Source organism: Ovis aries, chromosome 13 (assembly GCF_016772045.2).
Source record: "Ovis aries strain OAR_USU_Benz2616 breed Rambouillet chromosome 13, ARS-UI_Ramb_v3.0, whole genome shotgun sequence".
In the NCBI taxonomy this organism is placed as follows: Eukaryota; Metazoa; Chordata; class Mammalia; order Artiodactyla; family Bovidae; genus Ovis; species Ovis aries.
Genome location: NC_056066.1, coordinates 40459557 through 40477666, shown reverse-complemented (window position 1 = coordinate 40477666; position 18110 = coordinate 40459557). Strand labels below are relative to the sequence as shown.

The window sequence follows — 18110 nt, the reverse complement described above, 5'->3', positions numbered from 1 at the left end:
ACCAGCCTTTCCTATTTGCTCCAGAATCAATGCATCTGATTATCAAGTACAACAATAATCACAACAGGAAGAGCACTATTCTTGTAAACAGGTGTTGTTCACAACTGGACAGGTTACCACTTAAAGAGAATGATGAATTTTTTGTATATTTAGTGTTATCTTTGTATTCATCTTTATCTTCCTGGAACAATTCGTGCTCCCCCTCGTGGCCAGAATGATACCTTCACTTCTTAGATCAAGTTAAACCTATTAAAACTCTGCCAAAGCAGCTTTTGCTTGTTTTTTTGTTTTCTGTTTCACAAGCTACAAGTTCCAATTCAACTCTTTTAAAAAATCAATTTCCTTTAATTCATTCAAATATCTTTCTCATTTTTTTCATCCAAGAGTTTTGTTGTGAAATTAAAACCATCTAGTTAAAGAATTTTGTTTTGTTATTTGTTGTTTAGGGTAAAATTAAATCTTATAAAACTAAAACCACATCCACCAGTGACAGGGAGAACTTCCCCAAAGGGAAAATTGTATGGCTAATATAAGACACTGGAGATAATCCATTCAGTCAATATATCTCACTAGAGAAAAAGGAAATAGAATGTTACAGGATGGAAATGTAATTTAATAGCTGAGTGAGCACTTGATCAGCTTATTTCATCCTCAAGAAGAAAAAGAGTGAAGGGAACCCAGGTGGTTAAATTGTAAGGCAGTTGAAATTCCATCACCCATGAAAACTGTAATTGGGATTCCACTTTTGGACTTGGCCAGCCCAGAAACAGATGTGTGTTCCAACGAGGATCACAGAATGCTCTCCTGGAGAAGAGCTCTTTAGAGTGAAACAGGGGTTTCAACTGGTTTCAACTCCAAAGACGAGACTAGACTAAATTCAGTATAATTGTTCCAAGTGTTTATAATTCCCAAGTTGGATTGTTACTTAATATGTGGTTTTCCTTTTATTGCCTTGGAAAAAGAAGACAGTGTGATTCCTCCTTGCTCTGTCCTTTTAAAAAAAATCCAAAAACAGAAGACTTTTTTTAAGTTGAGATCCAACCGTTTGGCTAGAAATATCTCAGCCACAGTGAATGAAGCTATAGTTCAAACAGCAAGGTCAAGGTGAAGACCAAATACCATTTTGTGCATAATTCCTGCCTATTAAAAGAAAAGAATCAAATGTTTCTCATTACACAGCCTGCCTGGATGCAAGGTCCTTTCGGCTGAGTTCCTTGGGCATTTTCTGGCAAGATTCTAAATTTATTTTATCCAAGCCTCACATAGAGCAGGTAGAGTTTCTTTTGGGAAAAAAAAAAAATGTAATTCTAGCTAGAAAAACTGATGCCAGAAAATCTATAGTGGGCTTTAACCCAGACCACCACTCCATTAAATAAATCTCACCCTCCTTAACAGGAGTCAAGAAACAAGCAAACAGGGAAACACAGTTGTCAGTAAGTGGGGTCCACCCAGCAGAAGATTAATGCCACATAGATTTCGAATTACTTGGGGAGAAGTAAAGAGAATGCTCAGGCCAGTGCAGGATGTTTACATTTTATTGCTATCCATTATTTCTTCAAACAAGGGTCTTCCCCACCCCTTTGCCTCCATCTCTTTTTTCGACCTAGAGAGACAGTCTCCTTTAGAAGGAAAGGAAAAGTGCATTCTTCAACCCCTGGCAAGTTTAAGCATCCTTCGGTGACCCACAGGACAAACCAGAATGTGTTTAGGAAGGATAAAGTTCTGTGTCTCCTGCCCTTTTGTTGGCTTTTCTTCCTCCTTGCCCCAAAGCAGCCACCTTTCCCAGGGAAGTTCTTACCATCCATTCTAAGCCCATCCTCCAATCAAGAAGGCCACAAAATTTCATCTTTATTCATTTAAAGCACAGAGCTGGCCCTTTTTACAAATATTCTGTTTCTAATAAAACCCTGTTGATATGCATCTTTTCACAGAATCAAGTAGATATGCTGGAGCTGGTGATGTGCAAAGATCAGACTTGCAGACCCCACCCATGTGCACCCAACACAGCACTAGATGAACCTGGAAAGTACATACACAGAAACAGAGTGCTGTTGTCTGCATTTTTTTTTTTCCTGGAAGGAATCATTAAAAAAAAAAAAAAAAAAACGGAAACAACGTTCACCTTTAAGGACAGCGATGAGGACTGGAAGAAGCTTTCCCTTTTCATTTCAATGTTTCTGTGCTGCTAGACTTTTCTAACTATATATATATATATATATATATATATATATATATAACTTTCATCCTTTCAACAAATCAAAGGGTGACTTGAGTGACTGCACATCTTGTTTATTTTTTGGTACTTCTCTTCATTTAAAAAATTTTATTCTTAAATTAAAAAATAATAAAAGGCAGGTGCTAGTGCAAATTGCTTCTGAGGAGTGATTCTTTCTCAAATTATTCTATCTGACACAGTACTCTGTAATCTTACCATGAGTCCCCAGTACCTCCACAGAGCCATGTGGACAGAGAACAACAACAACAAAAAATCCAGTCCTTAATGAGCTCTTCTGAAAAGCGTTTCAATTCTAGGTCCTTCCATCATTCTAAAAATGACTCTCCTGCCCTTTGTTAACCGCAAAAAGAATAATCAAACAGGTAAAGCAAGGCCAGGGCCGGGCTTCCAGTGACGTCACAACCTGGGAGGGTCCATTTCACACTCAGGACAATGAGGCTTGGCGAGGGTACAGGCCCCCTCCCCAGCCGGTGGAGTAGCGGCTTCATGTAAGCCTGCTGGGACTTCCCAGGACCCACAGCCTCCAGGAAGGAGACAGGATGGATGCTATAGAGCACACTGGCCCTGCGCCTAGATGCTGCATGTCCCCCATGAATGTGCCCTCAGAGTTGGGAACCCTGGAAGACCCTCCTCCAGCCACACCACAAGAGGAACCACAGGGGACAGACTTGGAAAGTGCCACCCTTTGCACGGGGCATCCTCCAGCCTTCCTGGGCTGCATTTTCCAGCTCTTCTCGCCCATGATCCCAGTCAACTCAAACACAAAGTGAGAAGTGGCAGAGTGGGGGCCGGGGTGGGGGCGGGGGGGGGACAAGGATGACGGCAATGAGAGATGGATTCTTCTCATTTCTTCAAAAAAGGTGAGGCGCCTTCTTCCTGGCCGGAGGCAGCCAGTCCTCCAGGAAACAAGGAGGGGTGTGTGAGATGCTTGGATGACTGACCACATAAGCTCATCTAAATGCTTTATCCCTGTTACCATTATGAGCAGCCTCTCTGCAGAAAATGCTGGCACAGAAGGCTGAGGACCCCAGGCTCCAAGTTTGAACCCCAATCTTGGTTCTCTGATGAGATGATGTCACCCAGTTTCTTTGTCCAGACCTTGTGATCCATAGCTTGCTGCATGTGGCCCAGAAAAATAAACTAGGTCTCTAATCCTTAATAGTCCTGTCTATAAAATGGAACCTTTTTTCATAGGCAAGAGACTTTAAAGACCTAGGAATAAAAGCCTCTATATGAAAAAAAGGCAGATACTCTTCTCATTAATTTTGATGAATACCTCCAGCAGGTACTACTGAAGTAAGATGCACTGAAAATAATTTCCCCACCAGTTCCCTCCAAACAGACAGCTCCTCTTACAAGCAAAACCTTCAATTCAAAAATCTCTGCTGTCAGTTTTAGAGAACCAAACACAGGGAGGAAAAATAAAACAAGTAGTGGAGCCTTCTCGGCACTGAGAAATCCCTGGGTTATTTGATAGTCTCTTATAATTTTATTTAGCTTTAGAACTTTTTTTTAAAGTGTTCTGAAATAGTCCTTACTGCCTTCTTCCCATTTTTTTTTCCCTCTAAGAATTAACTTCATTTTAGGATGGTTCCTGCATTCTGCCTTGCTACCTTGAGTTTTCAGGGACCATCCCTGAAAATGGTCGTCTCCCCTTCCTTTCTCTTCTACCTCAATCTGGGTGGCAAGCGCTAAGGAATAAACCAGTAAAAACAATTCCCTCTTAATAGTGTTGATGCTGGTAACCCAGAGGCTAAGTCAGTGAGACATACCTACACAATACTCCAGGCTGGACACAGACTGGCTTGCCCTTACAAAGCAGACTTTTAGATGCCTTCCTTTATTTAAAGGTAGCCATGGTTAACAGGTGATGTCAGACTCTCACCAGTGACATTTTTCTGACCACAAAGATTGCAATTTTGTGTCCAGGGTCCTACCGCCAGAGTGCCTGAACTTGGAAGCAGTGAACAGAGCTTGTGTTCTGCTCTAGAGGACACTTTCTGGGTTTTTCCAACCCCATCCCTTTGCAAACCAGAAGTCAGATTGCACCTTTGTACCCAGAAGCAGTTTGTGGTTTAAATTAACAAATGGGCTGACTCCTGAATACAGAAAAAAACAAAAACAGTGCAGACATGTCTACCATATGCTGGACTCCCTCCTGTTGGGTGTGGAGGAGTAGGAGGGGACACTTCCAGGGTAGGAATGGTTTTCTAACCACAGAAAACACAAGTGGCCGCAGGTGCCCCCCTGCCCTCAACCTTATTTGGGGTGACATCACCTCAAAGGAAGCAAAGAGAAACCCAGTCCTTAGGCACTGAGAAGATATCCAGACAAGAATACTTCCAGATAATGTCCTTGGAGGAGGGAGGAGAAGGGACGGTTCACCGAGGCTTTGCTTCGGTTCATTGTGATAAAACGTGAAATAAATGCTGCGGCTTCTCCAATTCCCAGGTTCGAGCCCCCGCCTAGAGTAGGCATGGGGGCCCCTGAGAGGTGGGGGCTAAAGACCAGAGGATCTGTCCTGTTCACCTGTCGAGGGGGAGGGGGGCTCTTGGCAAAGTGATAGGGCTGGGGGAAGCAGGGCCAACGAAGAGAAGCGGAGTAGTGACTAAAGGCCCAGGAGAGGAGGTGGCCGATGGGGCCGGACACAGGAAACAGGGACCACGTAGACGGGGAAGACGCAGGGGGAAAAGGAGGCTAGAGACAGAGGAACATAAAGAGGGCGAAGGTGAGGGAAGAAAGGAGGGTCGATAGGAAGGAGATAGAAGAGGGAGAGAGCAAGGAGGCGTGGGAGAGCAGGCACGAGGGGGACGGAGGCAGGGTGCGATCGGCCGGGACGAAGTCGGAAAAGGCGCTGGAGGCCGGCAGGCGAGGGAGGCCACGTCGGACGAAAAGTCGAGACGAGGATGTAACAGTCCAAAGCCAAAGTTCAGAGAAGCCGAAAACCCCGGAGAATGGAGAACGCGCGGCCTCCGGGCGCGGGGCAGAGCGAGGCCAGGCTGATGGGCACCTCGGCGGCGGCGAATCCTCGGGTGCGCTCTCCGCCGCTGCCTCCGGGCTCGGGCTCGGGCTCGGCTCGCGGAGGCGCGGCCCTAGGAGGTCGAGGCCGGGATGGGTAGTCCGTGTAAGCTCCCGAGGCCGTCTGGGGCCTTGCCGCCGGGGCTGGGCGGCTTCCGGTCGGCCACTGCGGGGGGAAGCACAGGGCGTGGGGTCACCGTCGGGCGCGGCGCGGAGCAGGAGACCGGCGGACCGCGACGCCCGGCTACGCGGTGGGTAGCGCGGGGCCCAAGGGGGAAGGAGCGGCTCGCGCTCCGCAGCCGGGCACTGCAAGGAGGCAGCGAGACTGGGCATCCCCTGTGCCCTCGACGGCCAGCCGCGGGAGCCCCTCGCCCGCCCAGCCCGGGCCGCGGCTCTCCGCTCAGGGCACTCCGGCAGATGCTCCATAACGCAGACCCCCTGCCCTCCGCGAAATGGCCTGGTCCCCACGCTGCTCAGGAAAGTGGGTCCGGGGCGCAAGGAAGCGATGCCGAACGGGACGGCCCCGGGATGGGCGGCTCTCGGATCCCAGACGTCGCGGGGAGGGAGCGGGGAGTTGAGATGCTCTCACGCCGCCTCCCAACAGCCCAAGAAACCCACACCAGACCCCAGCCGGCACACCGGCTGGAGGGGCTGCCCGCGGACCAGGTCACTATCCTCCAAATAGTGCAGAGCTCGCTATGGGCTGGGGAAATCGAGTCATGGCGGGTCACCAAAACGCCCCTCGAGGAAGTCCCCGGCGGCCTGGACCGACGTGGGCGGTGGTTGCGCATGAGGCGGGCGGCAGGCTTCGTTCTGCCCTGGCGGCCCGGGGACCCAGCTGCGCTCGCCACGGCAGGCACACCGCGTCCTGGGGCGTGGGGCCTCCGGAGTCAGTGACTGTGGTCTTGCCGGATCAGGCGGCATTTTGCTCGTTGCTCTGTTGCTTAGGGTTTTGGGAAGGGGCCCAAGCTTTGCTGCTGGAAGCCAGGAGAGTGACGCCACTATTGTGCAACCCCTGTTTTTCCCTTTCCCGACGCCCTGCCGCTCGGCTTCTGCACAAGGAGGCACAGGATTGTTTACACCTAAAGACGTCTATTCTCAACTTTCTTTTCCACTCCCCACCCCCGACTCATGTCTTCCTTTAAAGGGAGGATCTGGGGGCGCCTCAGTCTGGGGCGAAGGGGAGTTCCCCATTGTTTACGCCCGCAGCAGCCGTCGCCCGGCAAGCGCACTGCCCCTTTAGCTCCCGGAGCCGGGCCCATACTTCTGCACCAGGGGCGCGCGCGCGCACCGCTTTGCGCAGAGGTGGCGAAAGGACCTGAAGACCTTTCCAGGACAGAACCCTTGTTCGCCCCTGCCTCTCAGCTCTCTTTTCTAAACACAGTTGCGGCCGCTCAGCCGACTGAGTTTTCAGATTTTTTCATTCCACCCACTACACACACTTGGAGGTGAGGGCCTGTTTAGAAAACATCTCCGGAGTAGGAGGTTTCTCAGCCAAGGGCCGGTTGCCTGAGAGACAAGCGGGAAAAAAATGAACTCGTGAAAAACAAACACCCGGAAGGCCAGAGACAGATTGCACTCCACTCTACGGGGGTCGATCCTGCTGCGGTGTTTTTAGCTCTTCCCCGACCAGTCCCTCCCCATAGGACCTCTCCTCCCCTGCGTCCCCATCTCCTGGACCCCGGGCGCCAAGAGCGCGTAAGGCATGCTGGCTTCGCAAGCTCGGGCCTTCGTTAGGCGCGCTGCAAGCTCATTTAATCATAATGGGCAGGACGGGGACAAGCTTTTTTAAAACATATTGGGACTTCGATTCCACGGCTACCGGGACCCTGGGGCGGGGCGGGGAGGGGAGGAGGAGATGTCAAGGGGATTCTGAAAAAGGGTCTCCAAGGTCTTATGCATCAAATGAGACGCCTGTTGGCGGCAGTGGCAGGTTCTCAGGCCGACGTCTGCGCCCTAATACTCCTGGCAAAGATAGCTTTTAGGATCCTTCAAGAACTAATCCGGAGCAGAGACGACTGGAACAAGCCTCGAATTGTCTCTAACAAATAACAAAAAGACATTTTCTTTGAGCCTATGCAATATCTTATAAATGTGATTTCCAAATCTTTAGTCTTTCCAAAAACTGGCGGGGAAGGACCTCAGAGCCGGGACACTTTGAGTTTCTACAAACCCGGTAAATACCATTTGTCTGGTGGGGTCTGTCACCTGTCTGGAAAGAGAAGGAGACGGTCCTGTCTGGATAAATGTGGAGATTCCTACACAGAATGTCGTGGCCCATTCACATGTAGATGAAGTGGAACTTTCCTGTGCTCACAGCCCTCAAGAATTAACGTTCCCTTTCACCAATGGGAAATGTTAATCACACGTTCTTACCTACATAATAGGGAACCTAGACCCCCAACCCTTTACCAAGATAAAGTTAATCAATTGCAATCCATAATTTGACATCTGAGTAATCTTATCTTAGCATAATAGTTAATGTTCACCTACACCTGATTTGAAGGACATACTGAAATATATGTATATACATATAAAAAATATAATATATATTGTCCGTGCATGGACTAGATGACCAAACGTATTTGTTTTTACTGAGCATTCATGACTTTCAGCTAAAAAACTGCTTTCTTACTGAAGAAGTTCAATAAATGTTATTCCTACTGTTCTGATGAACTGAACAATGAATGGTAGTAAACTGTTTTCTGGGATAGATTTCTTTGAAGATAATTTTGTAAGCAATGATTAGAAAATTAAAGGCAGTGATTTGCATTACTTTGTAATTTTTCAAAGGCTACTTGGAGGATGGGGGGCAATTTTTCAGGTCCGTTTTTTTCTGCCAATGAGAAGAGTAACCATAACCCAAGTCGGTATGTAATTCTCATTATATGTTCCTGTTCAAATGCAAACACTTGTATGCCAGCTGAAGAAATCATTCTTAATGATGGACCTGATTTATTCAATGACCCTTTACCTGGATCTTTAAAGAACTGTCAGGATCAGGAAATTGTTATTAATTTAATAACGAATGTAGCTGATTATCGCTGCAGATTTGGGAAATGGCTGGGATGCTCCATGATAGGAAGTAAAAATACAGGGTCGGTCAATGGCTCTGGGTTTTTTGTTTGTTTGTGTTTGTTTTTGTTTTTCTGGCTGCTCCATGTGGGATCTTTCATGTTTCAGTTCTCCAACCAGGGATTGGACCCATGCCTCCTGCAGTAGAAGCGGGCGTCCTAACCACTGCACTGCCAGGAAAGTCCCGGCTCCGTATTTCTGAAAGGAAGGTATCTTCTAAAGAAAATCAACCATCAGTGAGTTCCCCCTTCCACTTCAAATTAACTGGATTTAGCAGCTTCCCCTCTGGATTATTATCTACATTTCATAACTTGTTTCTAATGTAGTGCTTGACATGTTCCACGACAGAGCGGCTGTTTGAAAAGGACCTCATCGTTCTGAAGTTAGTGAATCCTTTTTCTAAGTCTTGCTGCTCCTTGGGGTCACCCAAGGGGAGATTATTTAAATTTTTGGCTACACTTTTCTAAATCAAGTGAACTTACTTAAATGTTTAGTCTCATTAATGTAATTTGATAAGTCCCATTTTGATTTCTAATTCAGCAGAGAACCTCAGGTGTCAAGAAAACAGTGGACTGGAGTCCAAGGACAAGGCTCTGAGCAAAACATTTCCCTGAGACCCTTTATCTGTCCTTAAAGGGAAAGCTTGGAGGAGCTCTGAGTCTGGACTTTTAAAATTCCCTTTACTTGGATTTTCCTGTAAATGAACAGATGGAATTTAAATTATTTAAATTTGAAGCTTAAAGGAGTTCTCATTCTCAATATCTGTAAATTGATATCCCAGAATTTTTGTGCTCCACGAAAGGTGAAATTATTTTTTGAAAACTTTTGTTCCTCTGCGTGACTGTTAACAGTGACATCTAGTCCCTGCCCCCTCTCTTTCACGGATTGTGCTATTATGTCTCAATGAAACTATGAAACTACTTGGAAAGAAAACTTTTTGCCTGGGTGTCACCAGACATACCTGTCCTCTACCTATGGATGCCACCTGTCCCCACTTCTGCCTGGGTGAGTATGAGGCAGGTCAGCTGCTAAAGGTCCCTTCAGTCATCTGGAACATCCCTGTGGCCCATGCTGCCCCCAGGTTTGTCTTCAGCCTCCTTTACAGGGAGGCTGGCACCCCGCCTCCCGGGGATGACTCCTTCCTTTCTCTAGAGGAGCCGAAGTTGCAATTTTCTGGTGCCCAGAACCCGGAAGCTGCAGCTTCCAAACTGGCAAATCCTGTCATTCTTTTCACAGTGAGGAAAATGCAGACTCAAGGGCAGGTAAGTTTTTCCCAAGTTGTAGGAAAAACTAGAACACAAAGATCAATGTAAGAAGAGGCCCCTCAGGCTGTTGACTGTCAAATACCTCAAATTTGTTAGTTGGCTTATCAGAGAGCAGATTTATGGAGGAGGGGGTGGGCAAGACAGCAGCGGCAAAAGAGGTAGAAACCCCCAGCCACATTTCCTGCAGAAAGATGGATCCCCAAAACCACCACACACAGTTGCGTCTAGCCTGTCTAGCCTTAGAGACTTAGAACTGAAATGCTGTCTCCTTTCCCAAAGGATGTGTTTAAGGAGAGACCAGGGCCTGATGGGGTGGAGGGGGAGGGGAATTTAAAAAAAAAAAAAAACTCGGACCTGGAGGAAAAGACCGGCAGGACATGGAAGAAGCCCAGAGCAGGTCCAACCCACCTGCCGGGCTCAGGTGCCACTAGCAGGTCCACAGAAAGTACAGCCCTGCAGGCCACAGGAAGCTGCCCCTAGAGGGTGCCTTCTAGACCTTTCTAGGGACAGAGAAACGAGACTTAGAAAGGGGGGACTCTTTTTCTCCACACCAGGTGGGGAGACAGTCCTAGCGCCTCTCCCAACCTCCTCCTGCCTTTCTAGGGACACAGTTTACACCTGTTTAATCTACTGAGAAGTTAACAGACTGAAAGCATAAACCGAGCGAAGAATCTAGGCCAGTACCCACTCCAGCCTCTCGCTGTCGGTCTCTCTGTCTCCCCGCTTTTCTTCCAGGGACCCTTCCTAGCGCTCCTGCCCGCCGCCCTCCTGCCCGCTGCCCGTCCGGCCGCACCCCTCACCTTCTCGGTTGGGATGCTTGAAGGTCACGGCTGCCGCGAGCTCCCCGCCGTGCACGGTGACGCTGGCGCCGGGGGGCGCCAGCGGGGGACCCTGCGCCGGCGGCCACGGCGGGCCCGGGGCGAGGTAGCCGCCGGCCGGCGAGCTGTACACGCCGTGCTGGTTGGAGGCCGGGTAGGCGCAAGCCGGGAGGAAGCCGCCCACCGCGGAGAGGCCGGAGGCCGACTGCGAGGAGAGAGCGCGACAGCCTGTCACCAGCAGGCGACCCCTCAGGCTTCCCCAGCACAGGCAGTAACGGGAGGGGTCGGGGGCGGGGAGGATCCTCATTCCCCCTGGTGTCTAGCCATGATTCCCACACGAAGCCTGGCCTCTAACTGTCCTGGAAAGAATTCCGGCAAAGTGATGCCCACTCCAACTCTAAAAGTGCTCATAAAAGGTGAAGGGGTCAAGGGAGTCACCATCCGGAATTTAGAGAAAGGGAGTCAGTCCTCTTATCTTTTGTGTTAACTCGTCCCAGCTTTTTTAGCAAAAAATGTCTTGGCCAAAATGCAATTCAATCCCCTTGAAAGCCAGCGCGCCTAGGAAAAAGAGAAATATGCCCGCAGATGCCGGGCCAGGCAGCCAAACCCTGACTGTCTCCCCAGCTCGCTTCCCCCAACCTCGGAGTAGGGGGGTGGTGGTCTCTTCTTTTTCTGTCTAACCAGCCCCCAACTCCTCCACTCCCCTGATGAAGGACGGCTCCTTCCCCGCGCTGGGTTACCTGCGTGTATTTAATGTCCGTGTCTAAGGCAGGTTTCTCGAGCCCATTCACAGCGGGGCTGGCAGGAAAGGCCGCGCGGTTCACTCCCGCCCAGTCTTCCATCTTCGGGGAGTAGGCGGCGCCTTCGCTCCCCGCCAGGGCCCCTGCGGGGACACAGGACGGATTAGAAGGGCATGTCCGCCCCGACAGGCGCACTCGGGCCTTCGAGTGTCCACCTGGGATCCAAGGGCGAATCCAGGGCTCCTCTGAACCCCCAAGGGTCAGATGCGCCCACGGCCCCAGGTTTCGCTTTTGCTCCCAGCGGCACAGGAGGGCAGATGGGCCTACTCCTCCCTCCCCTCAGCCCTCAACCCGCTTCCCGCGAAACAAGGGATCTCCAGCGGGTAGACAGCTGGCAGCCAAAGCTGGCGACCTCGGCCCAGGCCGCCTTTCCGCTGTCCAGAGATGGTGCCCCAAAAGGTCCAAGTTCAAATCCATAGAAGGCTCAAAAAAATTACACGGGGTTTCTCAATGTCTCAAAAAGCGTCTGGAAGGCTAGAAGCTGTTTCTGTGCAGAACTCCCTGCAGAGACATGCTGGGTGTCCTGAAATAAGTGTCAGCTCAGCCACCCAAGAGCGTCGGGGGACAGGTCTGCTCCTGGCACGGGTGTATGCGAACGAAACCAAAAGAAAGCTCCAGAACTGAGCTCAGGCCTGGCCAGGTCACCTCCCTGCCAGTTGCCCATGGGCTGCTCCATGCAAAGCTTTGGCCTGAGCCTGAGGCCCAGGCTGAGTTTGAGCCACAAGGAGAAACACAGCCTGTGCACGGGCCTGGAGACGTGGCTCAAGGCCGCTGGAGCTAAGCCTTCAGTTTCATCCAGGACGCCGGCCCCTCCTCTCTCTCTCTCAGGCTACAGTGAATTTTGCCTCTTACCCTCCTGCTGAGTCTGTTCACCTAGCAACACAACATTCTGCTAGGGGCAGGGGACAGTGCAAAGAGACTCAGGGCTCAGTTCTGGCCCCCACCATTCTCCCGAGCCCGCATCAAAGCTGCCCCCAACCCACCTCCTCTCCCTCCACACCCAGACAGATTGCTGAGAGTCTCATTGTAGGCCGAGGGCAAATCCATGGGCACTTCCATCCTAAGGACGGCCACAGCCTGTAGGCGCCTGTGATCCAGGTCTCAGCCTCAGGACCTGCAAGGCTGTGGGGCCTACTGGAGACTCAAGTCACTGGGCCAGGTGGCCCTTTCACCCTTTACTCAAAGAGTCTTTGGGCCTGGGAGGGACAGAGCCCTTTCCGGAATGATGAGGGACCCTGGAAGAAACTAGTCTTAAAGAAAATGTCGCAGAATTGACTGCGGTTTGTTTGGCTTAGATCTGGTGATAGGGGTTTGCATACTTTTTGCAAGAATGAAAAAGCGCAATTTCAGGGCTCTGAATTTGTGGTCAGCGATTGCTCTTCCACTTGGGAAAATATTTTCCATATTTGTCATAAAAAGTTCAAGAAGTCCGAGGACTCCCACAGAAGGCCCCAGGACCCTCAGCCTCCCTGGCCAGCCCGGAGCCTTCCCCTGAGCCAAAAGCGGTTGGAGGAGCCCCGGCGAGAGTGATCCCCTTACCCACACTCCTGCCCCCCTCGCTCCATTCTGCCCCTTCCAGGAAAGCTACCGAAGGCCGGCGCCACTGACCTGTTTGCTCCATAAACGTCCGGATGCCCAGGATGTTGCTGACCGAGTGAGCCGAGGGCCATGAACGGGGGATGCTGACGTGGCCCGCTGTGCCAGGGACCCCGTGGTGGCTGCCCATTTTGGCGCCCGTGGACGACACGGGGCTGGGGTAGGGGTATTGGTAGATGTGATTGTAGGGGAGCGCCGGCTGAGGCGGCGGCTGCTTGCTCGCCTCGTAGGGCCCGGGCTGCGCCAGGCTGCCAATCTTATTGCGCAGAATACGGCTGATGGAGCTCACCGAGGGCACGTTGTACTTGTCGCAAACGCCGTCGGCCAGCAGCCGGTCGCGGATCTCCCAGGCGAAGATGCCGGGGTCACCCTGCTTGTAGTCCCGGATATGCTTGACCACGTTGGGGGTGGTGACGCGGGGTTTGCTGCCCCCGATGGCGCCGGGCAGGATGGAGCCCGTCTCGTTGTAGCGCGCCAGGATCTTGCTCACGCAGCCGTGGGACACGCGAAGCTGCCGGCTGATGTCACAGGGTCGGATGCCCAGCTGCGCCAGCTCCACGATGCGCAGGCGGATGGCGTTGGGCAGGGGCCGGCCGTTGACGAACACACCGCCCAGCTGGTTCACCTCGCCGTAGGTCTGCTCTGCGGACGCACCCGGCCAGAGTGAGGGGAGGGGAGAGAACACCGGCGGGTGAGCCGAGGGTGGCCGCGCGGGAACAGGGGCCGCACCCGGGGCGCCTCCGACGGTGACCGGCGGCTCCTCAGAATCCCAGCGAGCAGACCGCGTCTGGTCCCGGGAGTCAGCATGCGCGCAGGGGCGGCGAAGGGGAGCGCCGCGCGCTCCAGCCCTCCGTGCCCTTTTGCGATCTCTGGCGCGTCTACTTGGAACATCCCCTCCCGATACTAGCCGAGCGCCCCCTCCGCTCCCGGGACTGGGGGTGTGCGGAGAACGCAACCGGTCCGGAATCCCGGACCAGATCTCCCCGGGAAACCTCGGACGCGAGGGAAGGGAGGCGCCGGGACACCGCCGCCCCCGCGCCCCCCTCCTCGTCCGCCCGCCCCTTACCCATGGCGCGCGGGCCGGCCGGCTGCCTGGCGCCGAGGCGGCCGGGGGTGGGCCCGGCGCGGTCCGGGAGAGCTGGGGCGCCGCCGCCGCGGGAGAGGCATAGAGAGAGGGCGCGCGCGAGCCGAGAGCCGCGGCGGCCGGGCCGCGGACTGGAAGAGCGCCGTGCGCCGCCGCCCGCCCCCGGGCCCGCTGCCGCCGCCGCCGCCCGCTCCCAGGACACTCTCCACGCCCGCGACCCCAGGCCTAGGGTGAACTTCATCCGATTAGGAGAAATTCGTCTGACCGGGAGGCTGCGGAGTGCGGGGATCAATTTGACGTGTCCTCCACGTCAATCTCGGCAGTCACGCCGGAGACTCGCGAGTTGGCAGCTCATTGGTTCCCGTCACTGCGCCCCGGCGCCCCCTTCCCCGCCCTGAAACTCTACCCCTCCTTCCGTCCTCCCCTCTCGGCCCTCCCTTGGAACCCATCCCCCTACACACACACACACACACACACACACACACACACACACACACACACACACACACACAGAGTCCTAACCCGCGCCAGGCCTGGGTCCTTCCACTTGTTCTAGCTCCCTGGAAGCCCCTTACCACTAGAGTTTTCAGAATGATAGGATGGGCTAGTCATTTCAAACTGATCAGTATTTATTGGCAGTAGTACGTGTCTAGTCATTTCAAATTGATGAGTATTTATTAGCAGCAGTACTAGTCTTGGTTTTAGTTGTGTTACTAACCTCCCCTGCCATTACTACTAAGATAGCTGGGGATTAAAGTTGATGGTGGCAGGGTGCTCAGTATGGGGCTACCCCTCGTTTCCCTTTCCCTGGGCAGCCACTAGTGCCCCAGCCTGGGTCACGAGGGCGCCCCAGTAAAAGCAGCAGGCTGGTGCAGGATGCCTGGTCAGCAGACCTGAGGCATTTGGGATGGAGTGACTCTAGAGTGTCCCATTTCTGGCCAACACCTCAATCTCGCTCTCAGAAAATCTTTACAATGTTTGACAGTTACCCACTCCTTGGGGGTAGTGTGATTTCAGTGATGTGAGAGACACGCATTCTAGACTCTGTCCCCTGTAGACTGGCCCACCCACTTGAATTCAGGACACAGGTCAGAAAGGGATTCTGACCTACGGCCCCCAGAAGGGGGTCCTAGTGCTGTGGAGACCCCAGGGGCAACCTGCTGGCCCACTAGAGGACACAAGCTATAGCTCCCATTCTAGGCCACTTCCCAGCCAGAATCCAGCATCTTTCCATGCTGAGGCGGCCTGGCCTCACCATTCACTCTGCATCTGCAGCTTCCAGGGGATCTTTGTTAAACCACTGAGTGGTCCTTTCCCTGTCAGGTAAGTGGGGTTTGTGCAGCCCTGAACTCTCTGTCCTTAGCATTAACCATCACCTCCTTTCTGTCTTTATCCTGAATTGTGGTTTTCGCTAACTGTGGCAGTCCCAAAAGGAGCCTAGAGGTGGGGACCAGGAGTGAGGAGGTGGAGGAGACTAGTCCTGGGATTTCTGAGCTTGGGGCCCTGCAAGTTCAAGGGCACTGAGCTGAAGGCGGGGTGGGTTGGAGGGAGCCTAGGAAAAGCGCAGGTTCCCAGGGATTCCCATGGACTACCAGCTCTCCTGAGGAGGAGAAAAGAGTCTCCCACACCCTTGGTCCCAAGAGTCCAGTGCTTGGGAGCTGGTGGAAAGCTGCACACAGCTGCAGTGATGCTACTGGAGGCGCAGACAGACCCGATCAGCACATTCTGGGTAGCAGCGAAGGCTGAGTCCCTGGGAGACGAGAAAGCCTGCTGGCTCCTAACCCAACTGTCCGAATATGTCAGTTAGGAGAGGCTGAATTAATCCTGGCTCTGGGGAAGCAGTGCGCAGGTCCCGGCAGGTGATTTCAAGAACCGTCTTTGGACAAAGAAAAGCCAGGTTCAGAAGAGGTGAGGACTCTCCCTTCCTGGAGCACAGAAATCGTAGTGCAGCCTTGGGTTCCGGGTACTTCAGAGAGGACACCGGACCGGGCAGAGGAGCGTCAGAGTACACTGGTGAGAGGTGGGGTGGGACTATTTTAGAAGATTAGGCCCCTCCACCACCCACGACCGTACAGCGTCGGGTTCGGAGGAGAAAAGGTGATTTGGACGAAGATGGGTAACCGAAGCCAGGAGCTCTGAAAAGGCATCGAGCGAAGAGGACTGAGCACGCAAGGGACCTGGGGCCCTCCGAGGCCACCAGCAGTGGGGCAGCCCCGCAAAGATCTCTCCAAGTGGTTTTGGAACCTGTTAGCTCCTGATCTAGACTTTTCTTGCCTGAATTTCAAGTCGGGCGCCACGGAGGACCGAAATCGTTTTATCCCTAAACCCAGGAAACGCAGCACCCCATCACCCGGTGTGCCCTCAAGACAAGGTGAAGCAGCTAAAGCCATTTCTAACCCCCGCCCTGGCCCAGCTCCCCGCGGCAGGCGCACTCAGCGAACAAATAAAGCTGGGTACCCGAGTGAGAGCCGGTTCTCCCCAATCGTCCCATCAGGGGAGCATCAACCTCCACTTCTGTGCCAGTAGACCGCGAACCGGGGAGGGCATCTTGAACCCACTCCCCTTGGAGAAGACCTTTGGGGCTGGAGGAGACGCCTGGAAGATTAAGCCCGGGGGCTCTATGGGGTGTCGGAGCCCCCCACCCGGGCCCTTACTTCACATTCCACATCGCTTGCACCCCGACCCCTCCAGCCGCCCGCCGCCTGCTGGGGACCACACAGAGCTCCCCGCGACCCGCTCCCGGCCCGCCGCCGAAAAGCTTACAGTTTGTCGCCCCCTGACGGCAGGCAGCACTGCTCCACCGGCTCCCGCCGCGGCAGTCGGGACTGGGGCGAGGGGGCCCCAAGGTGGGCTCACGGAAGGAAAGGAAAAGACTCTTCCCACCTCTCGGGATGCAGCCTGGTCTCCTCGGTGGCAAGGGGCGGCGACGTGGTCGGCGCTGAGAGCGCAAAGGTAGAAAATAGCAAAGCTTGCGCGGGTTCCCACGTCGCCGCTGGGCTGGGCTTGGCTCTGTTGTTTCGAGAGCCCGGGATGCCGAGTGGAACAAAGTCAAGAGAGGCTAGGCTCCGGGGCCGCGGGGCCGCCGCCGAGGACCGGGCGCCCGCTGGGACCAGGGAGCCGACGCGCCTCTCGGGGCCCGGACGCCCTCCTGGCGGAGGACAGCTTCGAGGATCGCCGAGTGACCTTGGGGACTGACGCGGGTTTCTTGGGCCAGAAGAAGGAGAGGCAGTCGCGTGCCAAAATCTTGAAGCAAACAGGAGGCTGCGGGTCCTCCCGGGAGGCAGGAAGGGCGGCGGGTGAGTGCCCTTGCGCTTTGCCGCCTGAGCCCAGAACATGAAAGGTAAGGCTGCGAGAGTCAGAGGTTCGGTGCCAAGGTCGTCCTTGGAGCCTCAATCACCCCGTTTCATGTCTCCTGCGCCGCTTTGATATTTTGTTGGGGCTGTTTCGGAGAGCTATTGGGGGATGCCAACGAAATGTGCCAGTCACAATAGAACCGGGTGTTCCCCGGGGCCCGTGCATCGCAAAAGCTTCAGGGAAAACCTAACCTGAAGAAGGAAGTCCCGCTCGGGTCCCGCGAGGCTGAAGGAGCGACCGGGCGCCCTTCGGTTAGGCGACCGCGACGGAACAGAGCGCAGAAGATAGAGGCTGCATTCCCGGAGGACCCCGGGCCGAGCCCGCGGACTAACAGCAGACACCGGTACCCTGCCGCCCGGCTGGGCCGCCGGACCATCGCCGGCTCCGAGGGAGCGGAGACCGGATCCCGGGGCCTTCCTCCGGCGCGCGCGCCCCAAGCCTGCGAGCTCGCGCGCGCTCCGGGAAAGTCCGGGCTCCACGCAAGCCTCGCGCTTTTGCTGGGATTTTAAGAGCACTGTGCCGGGGGTAGCGTGGTTTGGAAAGCAAAGTCAACAGACTCTCCGCTTTATTTTTAAATTTGCTTAAAAAAAAAAACAAGGCAGGAGACACACGTGCTTTATGCAGCAGGTTATAGTGTTCCCCATCTCGGCACAGACAGAGTTTTGCAAAGGCGATCCCGCGCACCACACTTAAAAATAGGAACGAGCAAGAAGTGGTCAGCTGCACCGAGACCTCAGCGAGGAAGAGCGAAGCCAGGTCAGGGAACTGCAAACCCCAGGGAACGCGCTCACAGCGCACTAGCTCGCTGGATAAGGGACTATGAGATAAATCAACGGAACCCCACCCAGAGTGATTGCGGCGCTG

At 53.6% G+C, this 18110-nt stretch overlaps 1 protein-coding gene across 2 annotated transcripts; it reads right to left on the bottom strand.

Annotated features, from left to right (window-relative positions):
- Positions 1-1517: 1517 nt before the first annotated feature.
- Positions 1518-14158, bottom strand: PAX1 (paired box 1). Of its 2 annotated transcripts, none has more exons than XM_027976419.3 (5): positions 13875-14158; positions 12821-13450; positions 11153-11295; positions 10388-10617; positions 1518-5406 (listed from the first exon to the last, which is right to left on the bottom strand). In XM_027976419.3, the coding sequence occupies exons 1-5, from the start codon at positions 14131-14133 to the stop codon at positions 5166-5168; spliced, it is 1503 nt and encodes a 500-aa protein (XP_027832220.2). In that variant the 5' UTR covers positions 14134-14158; the 3' UTR covers positions 1518-5165. The 2 variants fall into 2 exon arrangements, with proteins under 2 accessions (XP_027832220.2, XP_027832221.2); XM_027976420.3 differs by having other exon boundaries at positions 5209-5420; positions 10395-10617.
- Positions 14159-18110: the final 3952 nt, after the last annotated feature.

What these genes read in the sequence shown, in the direction of transcription:
- PAX1 (XM_027976419.3), bottom strand. Translation starts at nt 14,133, where the DNA reads ATGAAGTTCACCCTAGGCCTGGGGTCGCGGGCGTGGAGAGTGTCCTGG. An exon ending in CGGACATTAAATACACGCAG is followed by an intron (nt 10,618 to 11,152) that starts GTAACCCAGCGC and finishes CTCTCCTCGCAG; the next exon opens with TCGGCCTCCGGCCTCTCCGC. An exon ending in CCCAACCGAGAAGGTGAGGG is followed by an intron (nt 5,407 to 10,387) that starts GTGCGGCCGGAC and finishes GCCGACCGGAAG; the next exon opens with CCGCCCAGCCCCGGCGGCAA.